Genomic DNA, 21,633 nt, shown 5'->3' with positions numbered 1-21,633 from the left:
TGTGAGAAAAATATGCAAGGTATTATTCTAGTCCAAGAAGAAAACAGTTTTGAATTTTTGATTAAGAACTTATTCAAAGGATAAGAAACTATAAATGGAGAAAGAATTTTTAAATATTATTTTATTTTATTTTTTTGGCAATGCTGGGGATCAAACCCAGGGCCTTACTCATGTGAGTCAGGCACTCTACCACAGAGCCACATCCTCAGCCCATGCAAAAGAAATATTTAAACTTTGGCAGGACATCTCAAAATGAAAGAGAAAAAAAATTTCTCTCACACATATACAAAATCAATTCCATTATAACCACCCTGTTATATAAAATGAACCTTCTGATAATAAAAGTTTTCCAAATCCACATAAATAATTGATTCAATAATATTGTAATAACTTTTAATTTAAAGATTAGCCCATTTAATTGGAGTTCCCTGTAAAAGATTTTACCTGTAGATTAATACTATATTACAGGTTTTGCATCTGTTTTTTCTTTTCCTTTAAAAAAAACCTGGACTTCTGGGCTGAGGGTGTAGCTCATTTGTTTAGCATGCACAAGGCCCTGGGCTTAATCCAAGAATCACAAAAAAGTGGGGGGTGGGCTGCTTTTTTGTGGGTGATTCACTGATGAAGGAAATTGCTTGATAAGAGAGGTAAGTGAAGAGAATGTGGAAGTGAGATTTGATGAGGGTCCAAATGAAAGAAGGGAAAGCAGCTTTTTTGGTAAATAGGAATAACACACTGAAAAGAAGAATATGTTGCCTCTAAATATCTGGGCACCTCCTCCTCCTTGATTATAGCAAAAGTGTGGTGTTTTCTTTCTTTCTTTTTTTCAGTAACTTGACTAGAACTTAGGAAAGTCAAGATTATTGCTCTTTTGTGGGGGGGGGCGGGTACTAGGAATTGAACCCAGGGGCTCTCTATCATTGAGCTATATCCCCAGCCCTTTTTATTTTTTTATTTTGAGACAAGGTCTCGCTAAGTTGCTTAGGACCTTGCTAAGTTGCTAAAGGTGGCCTCAAACTTGTGATCCTTCTGCCTCAGCTTCCTGAGTTGCTGTGATTCCAGACCTGCACCAGCACACCTGGCTATTGGGTTCTTTTTTACCTTTATTTATTTATTTTTATTAATTTATATGTGGTGCTGAGAATCAAATCCAGTGCCTCACACATGCCAGGTAAGTGCACTATCACTAAGCCACAGCCAAGCCCCTGGCTATTGTTTTTTTGATTTTCCATTTCATCATGTAGCAAAACAGGTGACTATGGTCTGCAGTTTTTGTTTATTCTATCTCATTTGTGGTGCTTGAGATGGAACCCAGAGCCTCATACATATCACACAAACACTACTCCACGGAGCTACACCCAGTGGTTTCTAATTCTTAAAGTCCCTAACTCTTCTTTGACTTTTTTGCCATATGTACAAGATGGTAGGGGAAAAAAACCATTATGCATATTTCCATTTCATGCCAATGCTTTTCATATCAAATTTGAGGGTCACAGCTTATAGCCCTGATGGACATCACTGTGACTTTATTGCAGATACAGCCAAAATAAATTATATTTATATGATCCATTAACCAAATCTGTAGTGGGTCCCGACAACCTACTAGACAGCCAGGCTGTTTGCTACATTTCCAACAGCTTTTGGTAAACAAAGCTAAAGCAACAGCACAAGAGATAGTAAGCAAATCTGGGTCGTGAGTATGGAGAGTACATAAAACTTCCAAACAATTATGGTGTAGAGGAAATCTGCTCCAGAATATTAGACCACCCACCAGAAACAGGCTAGAACCTGAGGATCTGTCACTAGAAATTGTTCTCACCATGGCTACCATAGGTCAGCATCAAAAACAATTAAGACATCATAGGAGCAAATTTTCTAACATTTTACACTTGACTGAAGGCACAGGTCAAGGAAGGACATCATGGAAAGAAATGACAGAGGGCTGGGGATATAGCTCAGCTGGTAGAGTGCTTGCCTCGCATGCACAGGCCCTGGGTTCAATCCCCAGCACCACAAAAGAAAAAAAAAAGAAATGACAGAGTCAGAAAGTCCAAACCCGCTCTCAAACACTTAAGACTACGAGGAATCAAGAATGCTTTTGATTCATCACTTCCAGGTCCAAATGAGAATATCAAAAGCAGACAACTGGGAATGGAAATGTTCCAGTGAGAACTAAACTTGGACGAAAGCATGTGCTTCTTCCTGGGCACAAGTTGTAAAAGCAACACATGGAGTTTAGATTTCATCCTGGCACAGAGAAGAATTCTGAGTAGCAGACACAATCACATTTATGTGTTGAAAGATGGTCCTGTGGATGGTTTGGAGAAGAGCAAGGTAGGAGGCAAGAAGACCAATTAAGAGGCTATTAAACTGGACACAGTGGTGCTTGCCTGTAAATCCCAGCTACTCTGGAGGCTAAGGCAGGAGGATAGCAATTTGAGGCCAGCCTCAGCAACTTAGTGAGACTCTGTCTCAAAATTAAAAACTAAAATGGGTTGGGGATGTAGCTAAGTGGAAGAGCACCCCTGGGTTCAATCCCCAGCACCACACACTTTAAAAAAAAAAAAGTATTACTATTAATTAGGAAGTGATGGGACTTACACTACTGCAATGGCAATGAGTATGAGAAGGAAGGAAGGAGTCTAGGAAGACTTTTTTTTTTTTTTTTTTTTTGGTACCAGCGATTGAACCCAGGGGCACTTAACCACTGAGCCACATCCCCAGCCCTTCTTTAAATTTTTTAATTTAGAGACAGATTTTCACTAGGTTGCCTTTTTTTTTTTTAAGAGAGAGAGAGAGAGAGAGAGAGAGAGAGAATTTATTTATTTATTTATTTACTTTTTGGCGGACATAACATCTTTGTTGATATGTGGTGCTGAGGATCGAACCCGGGCCGCACGCATGCCAGGCGAGCGCGCTACCGCTTGAGCCACATCCCCAGCCCCTCACTAGGTTGCTTACAACCTTGCTAAGTTGCTGAGGCTGGCTTTGAACCTGTGATCCTCTGGCCTCAGTCTCCTGAGCTTCTGGGATTACAGAAGTGTGTCATTATGCCTGGCTTAGAAAGACTTTTTGAGTGGATGAAAGTACCGTTCACCCAGATGAGAAACAGGAAGAACAGGGTTGAGGAGTGAAATATGTTCTAGTTCAGGTCCATCTGCACCCACAGCTCCATAAGCACTTCTACTTACGTGTGAGAATAAAAGCCACATCCACGTAGGCACATCCTCTGTCTGCTTCTCAAACCCGCTCCTCTCCCCGTGCTGGGGAGTATGTTTCTGGGGTTTGAGTTTGTTACTAACTGCCCCCTGATGGGTTCAGGCCATTCCTAGCTTTCTGAGACCTCCTCCTCCCCAGGGGCATTTCCTGCCACCCTCCTCATGGGTGCTGCCTCCTGAGACCTCAGAAAACCTACCTTGGGCCTAAGTCTTTGGCCTTGATGAGGGGTGGAGGGACAGAGAGATGGAAGAATGTAAGGATGGGAGTTTTCCCCTAAAACTCAGGTTGGCTGCAGTACACAGAGTCCTGGTCCTACCTTCGATCCTACAAACTCTTCTCACAAGAGGCAGCAATGCCTGAGACCCAATGCTGCTGGGCTGAGCAGAGGCTCACCTGCTTGTGTTCCTTGAGGATGGACAGGGCTCTCAAGTCACCAGTGGCTCAAATGTGGCTATCTGAAAAAGTTATAACAAAATACACATATGCACTCCATGTATGTATAAGTATAATAAATCAAAGTACACTCTACTGACATGCATATCTACATGGTGGGGTGTAATTGGGGCTTGAACTCAGCGATGGGGACACTTGATCACTGAGCCACATCCCCAGCGCCCCCTTTATTTTTTGTGTTTTATTTAGAGACAAGGTCTCACTGAGTTGCTTAGTGCCTTACTTTTGCTGAGGCTGGCTCTGAACTCACGATCCTCCTGCCTCAGCCTTCTGAGCCACTGGGATTACAGACATGTGCCACCTTGCCCAGCTCTGTCATGGGTATCTAAAAAGAACAAATTTTTTTTTTAAATCACAGAACTTTCAATCAGAGCACTGCAAAACAAACAAAAAACCTATCAGAATTCCACTTGCCCTGCCTTTTTCAGGGCCACAGAAAAGAAGCATTCTGGTCATGCTACTCCTAGAAAAGCTCATTCTCAACTGGAGGACTTCCAGGCCTTTCTAATTCAAAAACAAGTATCAATGGTGGTGCACACCCATAATTCCAGTGACTTGGAAGGCTGAAACAGGAGGATTGCAAGTTCAAGGCCAAGCTCGGCAATTTAGCAAGGCCCTAAATGATTTAGCAAGACCCTGACTCAAAATAAAAAGGGCTAGGGACTTAGCTCAGTGGTTGAGCATCCCAGATTCAATCCCTAAAACCAATAATAATAATAATAATAATAATTAATATTAGGACCCAGAAAGCTCTGGGTTTGGGGAGAATGGTAAATGAGAAAGAGGAATCACTGATGACTTTGAGCTTAGAGGGTAAAGCAGAGATAAAAGTCTGCCTCTGCCCAGGCCTTCCATGAGCAAGTACTCCTGAGCCCCCCCCACCCAACAGAATCAAGCTCCAAATCTGTTCCTATGAGCCAGGACATGGCAGTCTGTACTATCATAGTGCTAATCCTGGACTTATGAATCTGAGTTGCTCAGACATAGCAAATGCCTAGTAGGGTCTGTGCCCCCCTGCCCCCACAATAAATTGGCCTAAACCCTTGAACATCAGCCCTTTGAGCAAGTCAAACTTAACTTTCAGGATAGAGATGAAACTAGCAGTGTGCTACCTCTCTGTTCTTTTCTGACCTTCTGCGACAGCCTGAGGGATCCTGACACCAATATGTGCCCTAGGGTCAGTTAGATGAGCAGCTAGTCACCATCTCAGTGGAGCTCCGAGTAGTGTGACTACTTCAGTGAGAGTCATCATGGATAATGATACAGAACAGTGGTCCTTAAGTAGCAGCAAGCATCACCTGGGAAATATAGCTTTTCACACCCTCCCCAGGCCTGAATCAGAAACTCTGTGCCCAGAAATCAAGATTCTTTTTCTTCTCCTTCTTTTACAATGGAAATTGTTCATGTTTATTGGGAGCTTATTGAGGCACTGTTCCAAGCACTTTGCAAAATCTCACAATGACCCAGTGCCTGCAGGTGCTTCTGAGGCTCACTGAAGGCTGAGAGCCCCAGTGTACAGTGATGGTACTGGCACCTTCCTGGACTGGGCCTTCCTGGGTCCAGCAAGTCCAGCCCCTACCAGGCCATGAATACACATAGGTTATGCTGATTCATGAGCTTAACTGTGAAAGATAGAGGGGGGCAAGCACAGTGCCTCAGAGCTCCACATACGAGCGCTTGTCCAAAGGCTGGTGGGTGCCATTAGTCAATTACTGCCCATTGAACTCCAAGACTCTATGGTTGGAGGCCTGACACCCTCTGCCTTACTTAATTATTCTGCAGTCAGCAATGTGATGTGTCCATCTGTCACTATGTACCCGACAACAAATATCCTTTTCTGGGGAAGTGACTTCTGAGAGAAAAGCCAAGAGCCACTCCACCCATTCACTTAAGAATGTGCAACTCTCTGGTCTCTATCTCTACCAGGCAGTGTCTTCTCATCTCTGAGCCCAGGACAAGGAGTTCCCAAAGTACGGCAGTACTGGCTGACAGCAAAGGCTCATTAAATCCCAACTATTTCTTCCCTGGTGCCCCAGAGACCCTTCAAGTAAGGACATTTCACTTGCTGGCACAACTATCTCATATATATATCTGTGATGCTATCAGGCTATGTGCTATCCAGCCCTCTTGAGTCCTTGATGAAAACTGTTTTGTGAGGCCTTCTGAACAGATGTGCCGCTGTTTACTTAGAGGAGCCCTTAATGTTTTTTTTTTTTGGGGGGGGGCGGGTACCAGGGATTGAACTCAGGGGCACTTGACCACTAAGCCACACCCCCTGCCCTATTTTGTATTTTATTTAGACACAGGGTCTCACTGAGTTGATTAGCTCCTTGCTTTTGCTGAGGCTGGCTTTGAACTCGAAATCCTCTTGCCTCAGCCTCCCGAGTTGCTGGGATTACAGGTCTGCGCCACCGCGACCAGCTCCTTGATGTTTTTTTGACCAACATCTTCTAAGAGTCCCTGGGCCAGGCAACCAGGTGCCTGTTACAATATTGCCTCAGGCCAGATACAAGATGTGTGCTTAAAAGTCCCAGAGGGGTCATATGTTGTCCATACAAGGGATCCAAAATGATGGCACGCAAGATGTGAGGCTTCCTGAGAGTGAGAACTCCTCTTTACTCTCCGTCTGAAATGTTTGGCATTTCCTAAGATTTTCTTGGATGCCACCAGGAATTCATTGCCCACTTTTCTGCCTCATTATCCTTTATTTACCGATTTCCTCAAATAAAGAGAAAGTGTTCTTGGTTCTCAAAATTTGCCTGTAGTGCCTCACAGGCTGATTAATATTCAGCGACAGTAGCAACCAAATGGCCCTGACTTATAGCATTTGTCCATTTCTGTGGTGTAAATATTCCTATCATGGCTGATTTAAAATTACCAACATCAGTTCACTGGTTATAGCATTGGGAAGAAATGCACAGCAGTACCTTATTCTATGGCATTTTCTTTCTTTCATTTTTTAAAAAAACATTTATTTAGCTTTTTTTTTTTTCTTTTTATCTGATGCTGGGGATCGAACCAGTGTCTCACACTTGCTAGGCAAGTGCTCTATCACTGAGCCACAAGCCCAGCCCTCATTCTATGGCATTTCTACCATACAGCTATAATAGATGTAAATAACCTTACTAGATAATAGTAAAATATTCAGAAATTGATGAGTTTTAATATACATTACCAGTTTTTAATATATTTTAATTGTAAATATATAGATTTTAATTTTGAATAATGGCTGTGCTTCACAACCAGTTCAAAAATTCCTGAGAATCATGCCCAAGTAGGGGCAGCCTCTGTTCAGGGGTGGTGCCTGACCCATCTTTCTTTCCTAACCAGCACCTTTGGCCATCCAGGTCTGCAGGGCTTCTGGTAGCCTTATGTTAAAACTAGCACTCTGCCTTATATGACCACATGTGACAGGCAGTGTAAGATTGCAGCGACCTCCCTTTTTTTTTTTTTCTTTTGGTATAGGGGATTGAACCCAGAGGCACTTTACCATTGAACTACACTACAGCCCTAGATCATTTTATTTCTTATTTTGAGGTAGGGTCTCCCTAAGTTGCTTAGGGCCTCACTAAGTTGCAGAGGCTGGCTTTGAACTTGCAGTCCTCCTGCCTCAGCCTCCTGAGTTCCTGGGATTCCAGGTATGCTCCATTGTGCCTGGCTATAGGTACTCCTGATTCCTAAACATTCTTGAATTTTTACCTCTGACCTCCACTCCTCACGTGAGCATGAAGTTGTCCAGGTGTTGCTGGTGTTTACACTCACCTTCTAGGAGGACCACATTACCTTCTCCTTCCATGACTTTCTTAGCTACCACATATCTATCCCCAGCTCCTAGTTGTCTGCTTTTTTTTTTTTAAAGAGAGAGAGAGAAAGAGAGAGTGGGGGGGAGCGAACATTTTTTAATATTTATTTTTTAGTTTTTGGCGGACACAACATCTTTGTTTGTATGTGGTGCTGAGAATTGAACCTAGGCCACACGCATGCCAGGCGAGCGCGCTACCACTTGTCCCACATCCCCAGCCCCGAGTCTGCTTTTTTTTTTTTTTTTTTTTTGAGGACATTGATCAAGACTCTTTAAATACAGGATCACTTGTTCAGTACCCACTACCATCTGCAATAAATCCCTTAGCTACTCAGCATTTATTAGACCATACCTGCTTCCAGGAACAGGACCATCAACCCATCTCCCTGTTACCAAAGCCATACAGGACTCAAATCCACATGCAACACACAGCACTTCTCACCTTGGGCTTCCTCATTCCATTCCAATTTGTGCTATTTCTTTACTTCTGGGCTCCAGCAGCCAGCACCTAAGAGGACTGGGTAGATCAGTTGGGGTCTCACAGGCATAAGCAGGCCTCCTCTTAGTTTAGCACACTAAGAGTGACAGGTCATCAACTTGGCATCGCCTGACTCTTCTGTTTCCCTCACTGTGAACCCAACTCATCTTCAACTGTCCTCTGTCCTCTGACCTGCTTAGATGCTGTTTTTTTTTTTAAGTTGTACACAATACTTTTATTTTGTCTATTTATTTTTATGTGGTGCTGAGGATCGAACCCAGGGCCTCGCACGTGCTAGACAAGTGCTCTACCGCTGAACCACAACCCAAAACCTAGATGCTGTTTTTTTTTTTTTTTAATTTTTTTGTTGTAGTTGTAGAAGGGCACAATATCTTTATTTTTATTTATATATTTTTATGTGATACTGAGGTTCGAACCCAGGGCCTCATACATGTGAGGCAAGTGCTTTACCACTGAGCTACAACTACTGCCCTTAGATGCTGTTTTAATCCTGCATCCTTGTGACCAGAAGAGACAACCTGGGGTGGAGAACCAAGCTGTAACTTAAGCTCTGTTGGACTTCCAAGGATGCCATGGCTAGATAAGGTCCCCAGTCTGCTGACAGGTTCAGCCCAGGGAAACAGACATGGAAAACCACTTCTTACTTTCAGAGTGTACTTGAGCGGGGGTGGGGTTCAAGTTTTCCATCATGTGAAATCTATTTCACTTTTGGAAGGAGATGGGAGAGGGTGACAGCAGATCAATATCTGTTTGTTTGCTCACCATCTATGATCAGGGCGAATGATTTTCCATACAAGGTTCCCTATCTCACGCACCTTTGACACACAGAATTTCTCTGCCTGATGACATGATCCTCCACAACCTTTTGAGGTTTGACTATTGCTCTCTGACTGGTTCCATAGATTAGCTCTTTAGACCACTTATTGGTTCCCAAGGCTTCGTTGCCTGGGAGTCTGTCTCAACTTCTCTCACTTCTAACTTTGGCTCTTAAGATCTTAGCATGAGAGGGCTGGACACAGCTCAGTGCTAGAATGCTTGTCTAGCATGTGCAAAGACCTGGGTTCAAGCCCCAGTAACTTAAAAAAAAAATCTTAGCATAAATCAGAGTCCTAGGCACCTCCATCATCTGGAAGGACAGGGTGGTTGACAGGGTGTGTCAAGTTAGAAGTGCCTATCAGAAATGTTTGGTTCTTGCCAGGTGTAGGAGTATATGCCTGGCATCCCAGCTAATAGGGAGGCTGAGTCAGGAGGATGGCCAAGTTCAAAGCCAGCCTGGGTAACTTAGTGAGACCCTTGTCTGAAAATAAAAAAATAAAAGGACTGGGGATGTAGCTTAGTGGTAGAATCCCACTGGATTTAATCCCTACTATGTTGGGGGGGGATTCTTGTGTCCACAAGGAAAAAATGAAGTTGGACATAAAGGTTTCATAGTTGCTGATGCATTGGAAGTAGTAGTATAGATGCCATGAGTGTGGACAAGGCTGCCCAGGTAGAATGGAGTGTCTAGTGGAGGGATCCAAGAGCACCAGAGGAAAGGGTCAGGCAGAGGTATCTGCAATGAAGTCTGAGAAGAGCAACTGGAGAGGCTGGGGTGAAACTAGGAGAGAGGGGCTCTATTAGAAACTTCTAAGGAGGGAGGGGGTCACTGTGTCATATGCAGTTGAGAAATCTAGCAAAATGAGGCCTGAATTAGATTTGACAACTGGGACTCACTGGGGATCTCGGGAATAGTTTATTAGGTAGTAGGTAGCCTGGTGGGAGAAGAAGCAGGGGGAATCACATGTCCATTATGTTTGGCAACTTAGAGAATTTTGGACATCAAAGAAGCATATCTTTGGGCTGGGATTGTGGCTCAGAGGTAGAGTGCTCACCTAGCATGGGTAGAACCCGGGTTCAATTCTCAGCACCACATAAAAAATAAAATAAAGACATTGTGTTGTGTCCATCTACAAAAAAAAAATATTCTGTCTCTCTAAAAAAAAAAAAAAAGAAGAAGAAGAAGCATATCTGGGCTGGGGTTGTGACTCAGAGGTAGAGCGCTTGCCTAGCACATGTGAGGCACTGGGTTCGATCCTCAGCACCACATAAAAAATAAATAAATAAAGGTATTGTGTCTAACTACAATTAAAAAAAAAAAGTTAAAAAAAAAAAAAAACAAAACATTTCTGCCCATATTGCTCCCCACCCTGTTTCCACGCATGTTTCTTAGTCAAGAAATCCAAATAAGTTGCTAGTCTAGAGCTGGGGGTGTAGTTTAGTGGTAGAGTGTTTACCTAGCATGTGAGAGGCCTGAGAGTCCAACACGGGTTTGTGAAAACACACACACACACACACACACATCTCTGTATGTAGAGATCATTTTGGGATCTTAAAAACTACTGCAGAATTTTTTTTGGTGGCAGGGCTGTGTTCAGTGCTTTCTCACAGTTTACCTTTAGCTAATGAATTTGCAAGCTGGTAAATACTTGAATTGGTTCAACCTAACATAAACTTGGCTTTTTAATGGTCCAACTGGCAACTGGCTGGAGTGTGTAGCAGCCACAGCTTCACTTGATTCTCTGTTGAACTCTCTCCTTCCGGCCATTGTCTCTGGGTCCCTGGTTTTCCTTAGGCTGGGCCAGCCTCACTTATTTGTTAGTCTCTTTTTCTTCAGAAGCCTCTTTTTCCTCAGAGGCTTAATTATCAAACAAAACATTTATGGCATACATTTATACCATGCTTCCATATTTATCTCAAAACACCGACCAATGGCTTGACCCTGTTGTACACCTGTAATCCCGGCAGCACCGGAGGCTGGCAATTTTGAGGCCAGTCTCAGCAAGTCAGTGAGGCTCTAAGCAACTTAGTAGGACCTTGTCTCGAAAAACAAAAAACAAAACAAAATAAGAAACTAGGAATTTGTCCCAGTGGTTAAACTCTCCTAAGTACACCGCCCGCCCCTAAGCTCAATCCCCAGAACAAAACAAACAAACAAACAAAAAAAAAAAACCCCCAAAAAACAAAAAACAAAAAAAAACCTTTCATCATTTGCATCTCTGAACACCTTCAAGTACATCCCAATTAAGCCAAATGCTGTGGGACGCCTGTAGTCCCAGCTACTTGGGAAGCTGAGGGGAGAGGATCACTTGAGTTCAGGAGTTCAGGACCAGCCTGGGCAACAATAGAGCAAGATCCCGTCTAGAAAAAGAAAAAAAAAAAAAAAAAAGAAAGAAAAAAAGAAAATAAAAAAGGAATACCTCAATTATCAGACGGGAAAGACAGTGGTAAGGCACGTGCGTCCCCTGCCGACTCTCCAGAGCACTGCAGCCGCTTGGGTGCGCAGCCGCTCCTAGCCCGGCGGCCTTGTGGGAAAAATAGTAGGATGTTTAAATTAGAACTACAAATCCCAGTAGGCTTCGCGCTGCAGTCCCAAAGATGGCACTTTTCTGGTGAACTTGGATTTTGTTTTCCAGTGCTGTTGGGGTAGCTGCACAAGCTTGGTTCAATGTTAAAAAGAGTCTTTTGGGAAACATGCTAGCTCTCTCGCAGGGGTGCAAAGGCCAACCTTTGCTTCCACAGCTTCATCCATTTGGCGAATCTGCTGTTCTTTTCGCTGGCTGGCTTCTCAGGGGCCGGACGGGAAGTTTGTGGAATCTGCTGTGGAAAGAACGACACGAGGGTTTCTTAGGCAGCCACGGTCATGGCGGCGGCCGCCCCTAAGGCCGGGGGCTCAGTTCCTGAGGCGCGGGGTTCCGCTGAAGCCCCACTGCAGTACAGCCTTCTTCTGCAATACCTGGTGGGTGACAAACGTCAGCCCCGGCTCCTGGAGCCTGGGAGCCTGGGCGGAATCCCGAGTCCGGCCAAGAGTGAGGAGCAGAAGATGATCGAGAGGGCGATGGAAAGCTGCGCCTTCAAGGCAGCGCTGGCCTGCTTGGGAGGTGAGACGAGGCTCGTGGGGGCCCTCGGGAGGCTGAGGGCTCGGAGAGCCTTGGGGTTCTCGGCCAAGAAGACCACACGCCTAGGAGGCGAGCGACCTGTGCGCCTCGACCCTGACTGCACCCCCTCCTGGTTCAGTGAACTCGGGTATTTCCTCGCCTGACCCTGAGGTTAGCTTTCGCCAGTGGAAATTGAGTCCGAGAATCAGTACTATGGGCAGGGCCTGCAGGTTATAAAATGCTCCACTTCGTTCATTCATTTAATCACTCAACAAGTTACCAAGCAACTCATGTGCCGACTGTCACGAGCTGCCGCGTGCGCGGGGAGCAGGGAGGGAAGATGGCTTTTTTTTTTTTTTAAGGTATTTATTTTTTAGTTGTAGTTGGACACAATACCTTTGTTTCACTTATTTATTTTTATGTGGTGCTGAGGATCGAACCCATTTCTCGCACTTGCAATGCGATCGCTCTACCGCTGAGCCACAACCCCAGCCCAAGGGAAGGTGGCTTTTTAAGAAAAAAATTGACCTTCTGAGTATTTGAACATGTACAGCATTCCTCCTGTGTGCTGGTAAAGAGGTTGGTTGCATATTTGCAGAAGAGTTTGAATCTTACTGGGAACAAAAGACATTTAAGAAAAGAGTAGTGGGCGAGTGCAAATTTTAAAAAGTGAAATATATTAGAAAGAAAAGAGATCTTTTTGGAGCTGGGACCGCTTGAAAGAGCGAGCCATAAGCTGGGCAGGAGTGAGGCACTGGATTCCATGCTCAGCACCACATAAAAATAAATAATTAAAGGTATTTAAAAAAAGAGCCATAGCAGGAAATCTGGGAGGGGAGGAGCCCATGATTTCTTTGAACTTACATTGATTCTGAGGTGGTGAAAACACATCTGTATGGAAGTGTCCTGCAGCTCAGGAAGGTTGCATAGGAACAGCATTTGGGGATCAGCTGTTTGGTAGCTATGTGGTCTTGGGAAAACTTCTTAACTTCTTGAGAGTGGCAGAATCATGAGCAATGTTAGGAAATGAAAGGAGGCAAAAATGCTAAAGGAGACAGAAGATAAATCTTGAATTGTGTAATATGGAGTCAAGTGGAGAGTGTTAGTGACTAGTGCACTAGTGGCCATGGAAAAAGTCATCTTTTTGATCCCAAACAGTAACCCCGAAAACATACCCAAGAAATCTTCATCTCTGTTTTTAGGATTTGTCTTGGGAGGTGCATTTGGAGTTTTTACTGCTGGCATTGATACCAACGTAAGCTTTGACCCTAAGGATCCTTACCGTACACCGACTGCAAAAGAAGTTCTCAAAGACATGGGACAGAGAGGATTATCCTATGCCAAAAATTTTGCCATTGTGGGTGCCATGTTTTCCTGTACTGAGTGTCTGGTAGAATCTGTAAGTGTCTCTCTGCTTTCTGAGAAATCCTTACCAGCAGCTATCTCACAAGTGATCTGTCACTGAGTTACATTCCCCAGCCCAGTTAATGATTTTGAACATTTTAATTTATTGGACCTGGGTATGGTGGTGCATGCTTGTAATGTAATCCCAGCTATCCTGGAGGCTGAGGCAGGTGGAACACAAGTTCAAGACCAGCCTGGGTAATTTAGTGAGACCCTGTCTCAAAATAAAACATAAAAAGGGCCAGGGGTCTAGCCCAATGCTGGAGTGCCCCTGGGTTTGATCCCCAGTGCCCCCTTCCCTCACCCCCGCCCCACAAAGACATTTTGGAGAACCTGAAAAAATTTTTGATTACTTCTCAAATACTGGACTTGATTACAGTGCTCTAGTGCCACCTGCAGGAAGCATCTATGGATACATTTAAATTTTAGAAACTATACTTTTTAAAAAGATTAGGTTTTCTTTGGATAATAACTAAATTAGCCAACTGGAAGTCCTGTGTATTTTCTGGCTTGTTTCTCTGGCTTGATCTGCGCTTCTGCCCCCACAGTACCGGGGCAGATCAGATTGGAAGAACAGTGTCATCAGTGGCTGCATCACTGGAGGAGCCATTGGTTTCAGAGGTTAGTAAACAACTCTCAAATGGTTTTTCTTTGTGGCCTTGGCCAATGTGCTGATGTTGACATTTCCAAGTATGAGTGTTCCAGGGACACTTGATATTCTTCTGACAAATAGATCTTGACTGCTTCTGTGTTAACCCAGTTTTGGAACTTGCTATTATCTCTATCAGGGTTTCTCATCCTTGGCCTTTGGACCAATAAATCTTTGCTGTGACTGGGGGGTCAATCCTGTTCATTGTAGGATGTTTAGCAAGATGCAGCAGCACCGCTTTAGTTGTGACAATGACAAGTGTTTATCAATGATGCCAAAAGTCCCTTGGGGGGCACATCACCCTCACTAAGAACCACTGATCCAGTCTATCTTAGAAAAAAGAACTGCCCCCTTATTAAGTATATCCAGCAACTTTCTCATATAGGTAAGTTGGAGTTTTTTGGTTTGCAGGATAGTACAGAAGCATAGCTAAGTCCACTCAGCCCTGGAAAACCCATTTGTCCACATGTGTAGAACTTTTAGCTCCAGTCATTTTTAATGTTTACCCATTATTCCTAATTTTAGATAGTTGTCAGTTGTATTTTTGTTTTGTTTTGTTTTGCAGTTCTGGGGAACAAACCCAGAGCCTTGCTAAGTTAAGTGTGTACTCTTCCAATGAGGTATTTTCCCAGTCCCAATTATCAGTTTTAATTTTATATCTAAATCATAATGGTAATGTTGTTCTGCAATTGAGGATTCTTAGAATTCTTCCCATTGAATGCTAAATATAAACATTCTAGAAATGTTAGATTATCAACTGTAAGCAACAAAGGAACAAACTGATCCCCACCATTTCTCTCTGTTAGCATGCTCATTGAGTGTGTGGTGCAGACCTCAGGGACTTGAGTTTCCTAGAAGCAGTATCTATTGCTGGGCCACTCTCCATCATTCACACCCTGACTTATCTGGAGCAAAAGCCTCTCATCTTCTGAGAGTCAGGATGATTTGCTGTCATTAAAGTCTGAGTTTGCTCTTCACATAGCCATATGTAATTTATAGAGTGACTTTTCTTTTGGTCTTTTTGTTGCTTAGCTTGTCAGGGCCTCTGTGAGAAGCTCAACTCCCTCCAGGACTGCTTTGATCACCTTCCCAGGAATTTATTCCATAAACAGATAGGGTAAAAGGCCATATGCTTTCATTTGATTCCAAGGACTGGTTCTTTTAACCAGTTTCCTGCCTGTGAGGGGCTATTTCCATAAGACTAGAAGTAGTAATTCTTTAGAATGAGAAAAGTTAAGTTAAATAAAACACAAAGACTTAAATCTTTTTTGGTACCAGGGATTAAACCCAGGGGCACTTAACCACTAAGCCAATTTCCCAGACAATTTTTTTTGTATTTTATTGAGAGACAAGGTCTTCTAAATCCTTTAGGGCCTTACTAAGTTGCTGAGGCTGGCTTTGAACTCTAGACCTTCTGCTTCAGCCTCCTAAACCGCTGGGATTATAAACATGAGCCACCTAGCCTGGCTGGTGTACATCTTATACGCTTCTTCACTGAAGTTTTTTTAAATTCTTTTTTATAAGTTGTAGATGGACACAATGCCTTTATTTATTTTAAAAATATTTTTTAAGTTGTTGATAGACCTTTTTATTTTATTTATTTATATGTGGTGCTGAGAATCGAATCTAGCACCTCATACATACTAGGCAAGTGCTCTACCGCTGAGCCACAACCCCAACCCTTCACTGAAGTTTTATAGAGCCACTGTAGGTTGAATGAGAATATTTAAGCTGGTTTCTTTGCATCTGTGGGTATACAAACTTTTTGTGAATGCATCCTGACCCAGCATCTGTTACCACAGGTAAGGTAATATTACTTCTGTTTGCTTTACAGCTGGCTTAAAGGCTGGGACCATTGGTTGTGGAGGTTTTGCTGCTTTCTCTGCTGCAATTGATTATTACCTACGGTGAGAGTAATTGCCTGTGGGGAAGGAGGACGCCATCCCAGGATCAAAGCTGGTTTTCCGGAGGAGAGTTTCTGTACCACTTGGCACTTGCTTCAGGGGCTGAAGACATTTGTTTTCCTTCATATAGTTGGTGTTTTGAGGGAGCCTCCTGCCTGCTCTCTGTCTCTAGCAGTCAACGCAACCACACTCTGTGCCACTCCTGGATTCCAGCCAGCCTTTTCAGGGATGGCTATGCCAGATTGTCTCCTTGGAGCCTTCAGGAGACATTGTGTTGACTGTTAGGAATTAAACTCCACAAAGGCTCAGTCCTAACCACATCCTGCCCTCTGGGTTATGAGCACGGAGGTGGCAGTATGTTCATATGTACCCAGGAAGCTCCTCTGCCTTGGAACACCATGCAAGCATCCATCTCGCATGCCAGGGCAGGGCAGAGTAAATTCATGCCATCCAACCAATTATGTCATTTTGTTTTGTTTAGTGTTCTGCCATTCTTGTTAAAAGTATATATATATATTTATATTTATATTACAGTTTAAAGGTTGGTTTATTTTTATTTTCAAATTCCACAGTTCTCAAAAATGATGGCAGGCAGTTCAAAGAGTGACAATCCAGTGGGAAAGTGTGACAAACCTCCTGAAAAATCTAGGACTGTTAGATTTTCAGGGTTTGTGTGGACTGTGTCATCTCTACCAGGATCATTAGTTTGGCCAGAAAGCAGCCCTCTCTCCAGGAGCCTAGTCTAGCTGCTTTCTAAGACGCACTGAAATTCCTTGTGTGAGTCCCTCTGGCCTCTTCACAGAAACCCTCCAGGGCTGGCTGATAGGCATGCCTGCAGTTTGCTGAACCACACGTTGGTTTCAGGCGCAAGCCCAGCTCCAGGACATATGTGGAGAGTCCTACTGTGGTCATCCTGATGACTCAGTCACAGCAGCTACTGGCTAAGGTCAGACATGGTAGAAGGGCTACTCACTGCCACCCCTGTTCTCCACTATCAGTGGATATTTTGATTTTGACCTCATGGTCTTTGCTGACAGTAGCAACCCAGCCTCATTGTGTGCTGTAGAGGCGCGCGCGCACACACACACACACACACACACACACACACACACACACACACGTTTAAGTGGTCTTTTGTGGTTGGCCTCCACTGCTGTGCTGTTTTGCTCTGGTGCAGTGGTGGAGTAGAGCCGATGAACTCTTGGGCTTTACCTCCTGGAGGAACAGGCAGGTAGGCTCAGTGGGGGCCACATAGTGCTGGCTGCCTTTCTCCTGTACAGTAGCTCCTCCACATTTTCCCCCTTTTTCTTTCTCATTTTCTGTCTTCTATCCTACCCACCCTTAACTAGAATCAGAGTCTCAGCTTCAACATCCAAGCATCCCCGGTGTGTATTTGTGTCATGTCAAAGGATAGCTGGTGACACCTTTAGCTGTTCCTTTAGCTGTTTCCTTTCAATGAATGTGAGCTAGTACACAGGGCTCCTGTTCTCTGTGGTGAATTCTACATGATACTTGCTCCCTTCTTACAAGCATGAAGCTATATCATCACTAGGCCATTGGGAGCATTCCTCAGAGCTCTGGGAACAAATTTAGGAATCCCTGGGTTCAATCCCCAGCACCAAAAACAAAACAAAATAAAAAACAAATTTAGGAGTGTTTCCTGTACTGTCCCTAAATATTTCAAACTTAGGACTATTCTGAAGCAAGGGCAGTCAGTCCTACCGGTACCTGTCAAAATGCTCAGATGCCTGGGATCTTCTACCAGCTAGTCTTGTGCATGGGATTGAGTACAAGAAATGCTGCCCTCCCAATTGACTTGGCAAAGATGAGCCTGGAGGATGTCAGTAGCCATCAGTTCAATAAGCCAAGCCTTGTCCACACTGACTATTCAATCAAGAGAGGAGATGAATAGCTTCCTGTTTTAGATGACTAGGGAGCCAGTATGAGCTCATAAACCAAACAGCAATTTTCAGAGACATCTGTTCTTGATCTCCAGAATAAACACAGTATCCAAGGGCATAAGCTGGTGGGAGCTTACATTAACCAAAGGAGGGTGGGCCCTCTGGGGGATACAGCTTCTCCAACAAGCAGATTAGACCAAAAGACTGACCCAAAGACATGCCACTTCCAAGGAAATTGCAGAGAAAAATTACTGAAAACCAGTGGACAACTAATGGTCATCTGAGGTACATTGATGACCAGGTCAGTGGTTAGACATTTGTATCTCATGTAGAGGACTGCAGCAGCCTGGTCCAAAGGGAGGTCTTTGTGTCGAGCAAAGAGAGGACTGGTTTATTGCCCCCACACTCTGTCCTGGCTCCCAAAAGGAAGGTTCAAGGACAGATAGCTAGGTAAACAGGTTCCTAGAAATTCATATCTGGATGCAGCTGGAAGTGTTAAATATTTAGATTGGTGGTCTTTCCTGGACTACTGAGAACACAAACATCCACACCACAGGGCTGTTTTGTGCAAATGTTGGGGCTTTGCATTTTTTTTTATTAACATTTTCCTTTCACATGGTTTACATCAATTTATAATAATCTACATAAATTGAAACAGAACAGAGACAAAAAAATATATCCTTACCAACTTATTAAAGTCAAATATTAATGAAGGGTCCCATCCTACCTCTCTATCAGCAAAACTGGCAGCCCTCACCCATTGCCCAGCAAGGACAGGCATGCCTGGGACTCCTGTAGCCTGTCCTTTCAAGTCCTGTTGGCACAGGCTGCCCTTCTAAGTACAGTGACTGGGGGTTCTGGGCTGCAGTCCCTGGCTCAGGAGAACCCACCAGGTATTTATTTCCTCGGTGCAGCTTAGTCCATGTCTGGCACCCGACCCTCCCCACTCAGTGGAATTTATAAATATTATAAGCCTTTTGCATTTCTCAGCTCTTCCAGCCTTCCTTCCTGTTCTCATATTGCCTAAGCAAGCTGGGGGCTGCAGTAGCTGTCTGACACTGAAAAGCAAACATTTTGGGGAGGCAGGAGACACCCATTTGGGCTGTAATTAGCTCTAGCTGGGCCTCTAATTTGTTATTGACAATCTTCTGGAAGCAAGAATCTTCCATACCACATACCAACAAGTGCCAAGCGGAGACTTCAGGAATAGTCAGATGGTGGGATCTTTTCCTTCACCTGCCCCAGGGAGCAGGGCTCCTTGCTAAGCTGCTAACAGGCAGCTGAGTGGTCAGCATTTCCCTATTCCAGCGTGCAGAGTATACTGTTCCACTGGCGACAGGTACAAAGTAGATCAGGAAGGCCCCTGCCTCTCTCCAAGCAAGTACTTATGCTTCAGGGCCAACAAGCCCTTTAGACTTACCCCTGAGCACGAGCAGTGGGAGCTGTTTTCCCTAATCCTAAGGGCCTAGAATGGGCTCTGGCACATAGAAAAGCCAGGGAGTTGTGCAAAGGTTCAAGCCCCTTTTGCTGGCACTTTGGGAATAAATATTACTCCTTTCCAGTACTGAGCAATGGGTCTCAAAGTTGGGAATGGCACCTCTTGATCCCCTGCGTCAACAATGAGGTCCCCCAGCAAAACCCAGTCCCAAGAGAGGCAGGTGCCTGTGATTCTTCATCCTCTAATTTCTGGGAGTTTCCAGAGTTCATCCACAAAGCTGCATCTAGAAGCTGGGGCAGGGGCAGCACCGTGATGGCTGGCAACTGCTGGATTGTGCCTTCCTTTCCCAGGGTCTGGAGCGCACGTGGCAGTTGGGGCTGCCCCGTGGCAGTGCTCGGCTGTGAAGAGTGTAAAATCTAAGGCAAAAGTACCACGAGGTATGTGAGGTGTCAGGCAACCTCCGAGATGGAGCCTGCATGCTTCTGGACACCTGCACCAGCCACAGAAGTTGCCCTCCAGGAAGCCTGGCTCCATCAGGAAAGCCTCTGTAACTCACACCAAGTGCAGCTTCCCCGCAACTCAGGCCAGTGCTGACTGTTCCACCTGGCTTGTTTCCTCAGCAGCCTGGACTCTCCTACCTCCCCGGATGCCTTCCTGACCCTCTGGCTCTCTTGATAGCAGGTCACTTGTGGGTCTTTACACTCAAAGGAAATAGAACTCCAGGGGGAAAAAACTGAAAATTCAGCAGTAGAAGAAACAGTCAAAGACGCCTCACTGCTAGGCAGGAGACAGAGCGGACAAACCCCAGAAATCAGCCCTCCAGCTCTGTGCTAAAGCATGGGATTAGTGTGAGTCTGTCTCCTTGTCCAACATTTGCACAGGCAGCAAGGCAAGCAGGTGTGCTCCCACAGTGGAGGATGGGGAGAGGCCCAGGGCAGTGCATTGGATAGGCCACCACTGCTGCCCAGGACCTCTGCAGAACTTTCCAGGTGTTTGGAGCAAAAACTGAAGCTGCACATGCATGCGGCCGGGCTGGGACGGAGGCAAGGGTGGAGGACACTGAGGGGAGGCTGCAGTCTAGGAGCAGGGCCAAGAAAAGAGAAGCTGGTGGCAGCTACACAGTGCCAAATAAAAGCCCTTGGACTGGACTCAGGAGGAAAGAAAGGCTTGGGGGAAATGAAAGAATAAAGCAGGCTGTGTGCCCACACATGGTCGGTCACTATCTTTTCTGCATGACAGATAGACATTAAACAATTCCCAAACAGCACGGAGCATTAGACACAACTAGAGGTACAGAGGGCAGGAGCCGGGGTGTGGCGGTGAGGCTGGGGGCTGGTCAGCTGGCTTTGTACAAGGTGGCACAAAAGATGCACATATTCCAGTTCTTGGAAGTTGGCTTCCCTTGGAGTCTGGAGTGCTGGGCTGGGGAGTTTCTATTGCAGTCTTTCAAGTCTGTGTTGGGCTCTGGCTGGAGGGGCCGGCTCTGGCCATCCCCCCACAGCCACCCCTCCTCAGGCTACACATCAGTGGAAAAGTACAGTGTGTTCCGCTTCAGTTCTGCAAAGGAGATGGGGGGGTGCTGCAGGTAGTAGAGGAGGACCTGCACCTGTGGGGAGACAGGAGAGACTGAGGTTGGAGTCCTTGTCTTCCTGGCCCTCCTCATCTGATCTGTTGAGAAGAAAAGGTCCCTGGGCCGGGGGAGGGGGGGGCGGGGGGCGGAGGGGGCCAAGTCTGTTGTCCCCTGCCCTCCCAAGGATGGCTTTGGCCACCTCCTAGAAGCCACACCTTCCTTTGAAGCCCAGGTGTGTTAGTCCATTATAGCACTAGAGGGCGCTGCAGGACAGAGGGTGGGGAGTCTAGAGCCATTTCCCCAACCTCAGTCATAAGGTCAAACCTGGGCCTGAGGTCAGCTTGGCATCTCTGCCCTGATCTTGTCTGTGTCTCAGGGAAGCCTCCTGCCCCTGATAGAAATCCCAGGATTCTCCTATATTCCTGGGCTTGTTTTCTGAGACTGAAGCCCTCTCAGGAAAGCAGGCAGCACCTAGGACAGACATTCTCTGGGCCCTTGTCTACCTCACATGTTTTGGCCTGGGAAGGGCAGGACTGTCCACAGCCCTGCCTACCTGGTGGCGTCCTATACACCAGATGCCAGCTGCCCAGGAGGAGAGAGGTGTGGAAACCTAGCTGTTTTCGCTACCCCTCCACCTGGGCAGTGCTGAGATACCTGTGCCATGACATCATGGGACCAGATGTCTGCAGCCGATGTGAGATGTGCTTTGCTCTCCACTTCTGAGGGTCTCAGTAACGTGGGGCCAAACACGGTGGCCAGGTTGTGAAGCGACATTTTGTTAATGGGCTCCTTCTCAGCAACCCTGAAAGGAAGAGCAGGGAGAACAGAATTCACTCCCCGGCGGCTACTTGGAGATGTAGGGCCCTTGGCCTTAAGCTCC

At 45.3% G+C, this 21,633-nt stretch overlaps 2 protein-coding genes across 6 annotated transcripts in view; one reads left to right on the top strand and one right to left on the bottom strand.

Annotated features, from left to right (window-relative positions):
• Nucleotides 1-11,399: 11,399 nt before the first annotated feature.
• Nucleotides 11,400-16,302, top strand: Timm22 (translocase of inner mitochondrial membrane 22). Its single transcript, XM_005327879.5, has 4 exons — nt 11,400-11,890; nt 13,090-13,286; nt 13,840-13,912; nt 15,775-16,302. The coding sequence occupies exons 1-4, from the start codon at nt 11,653-11,655 to the stop codon at nt 15,849-15,851; spliced, it is 585 nt and encodes a 194-aa protein (XP_005327936.2). The 5' UTR covers nt 11,400-11,652; the 3' UTR covers nt 15,852-16,302.
• A 2,002-nt stretch (nt 16,303-18,304) lies between these two features.
• Abr (ABR activator of RhoGEF and GTPase) overlaps nt 18,305-21,633 on the bottom strand; it is a 190,832-nt gene continuing 187,503 nt past the window's right edge. For all 5 annotated transcript variants that reach the window (XM_005327876.5, XM_021728141.3, XM_013359810.4 and 2 more), the window contains 2 exons: nt 21,408-21,555; nt 18,305-20,789 (listed from right to left, as the gene is read on the bottom strand). In XM_005327876.5, the coding sequence (XP_005327933.3) occupies nt 20,700-20,789; nt 21,408-21,555 (238 nt within the window). In that variant the 3' untranslated portion in view covers nt 18,305-20,699. The remainder of the gene's footprint in view (nt 20,790-21,407; nt 21,556-21,633) is intronic.

The sequence above is a fragment of the Ictidomys tridecemlineatus genome, chromosome 3 (assembly GCF_052094955.1).
Source record: "Ictidomys tridecemlineatus isolate mIctTri1 chromosome 3, mIctTri1.hap1, whole genome shotgun sequence".
Lineage (NCBI taxonomy): Eukaryota > Metazoa > Chordata > Mammalia > Rodentia > Sciuridae > Ictidomys > Ictidomys tridecemlineatus.
Note: the sequence above shows the minus strand (reverse complement) of the source record. Positions and strands in the feature narration are given on the sequence as shown.

What these genes read in the sequence shown, in the direction of transcription:
- Timm22 (XM_005327879.5), top strand. Translation starts at nt 11,653, where the DNA reads ATGGCGGCGGCCGCCCCTAAGGCCGGGGGCTCAGTTCCTGAGGCGCGG. An exon ending in AGCGCTGGCCTGCTTGGGAG is followed by an intron (nt 11,891 to 13,089) that starts GTGAGACGAGGC and finishes CTCTGTTTTTAG; the next exon opens with GATTTGTCTTGGGAGGTGCA. An exon ending in AGGAGCCATTGGTTTCAGAG is followed by an intron (nt 13,913 to 15,774) that starts GTTAGTAAACAA and finishes TTTGCTTTACAG; the next exon opens with CTGGCTTAAAGGCTGGGACC.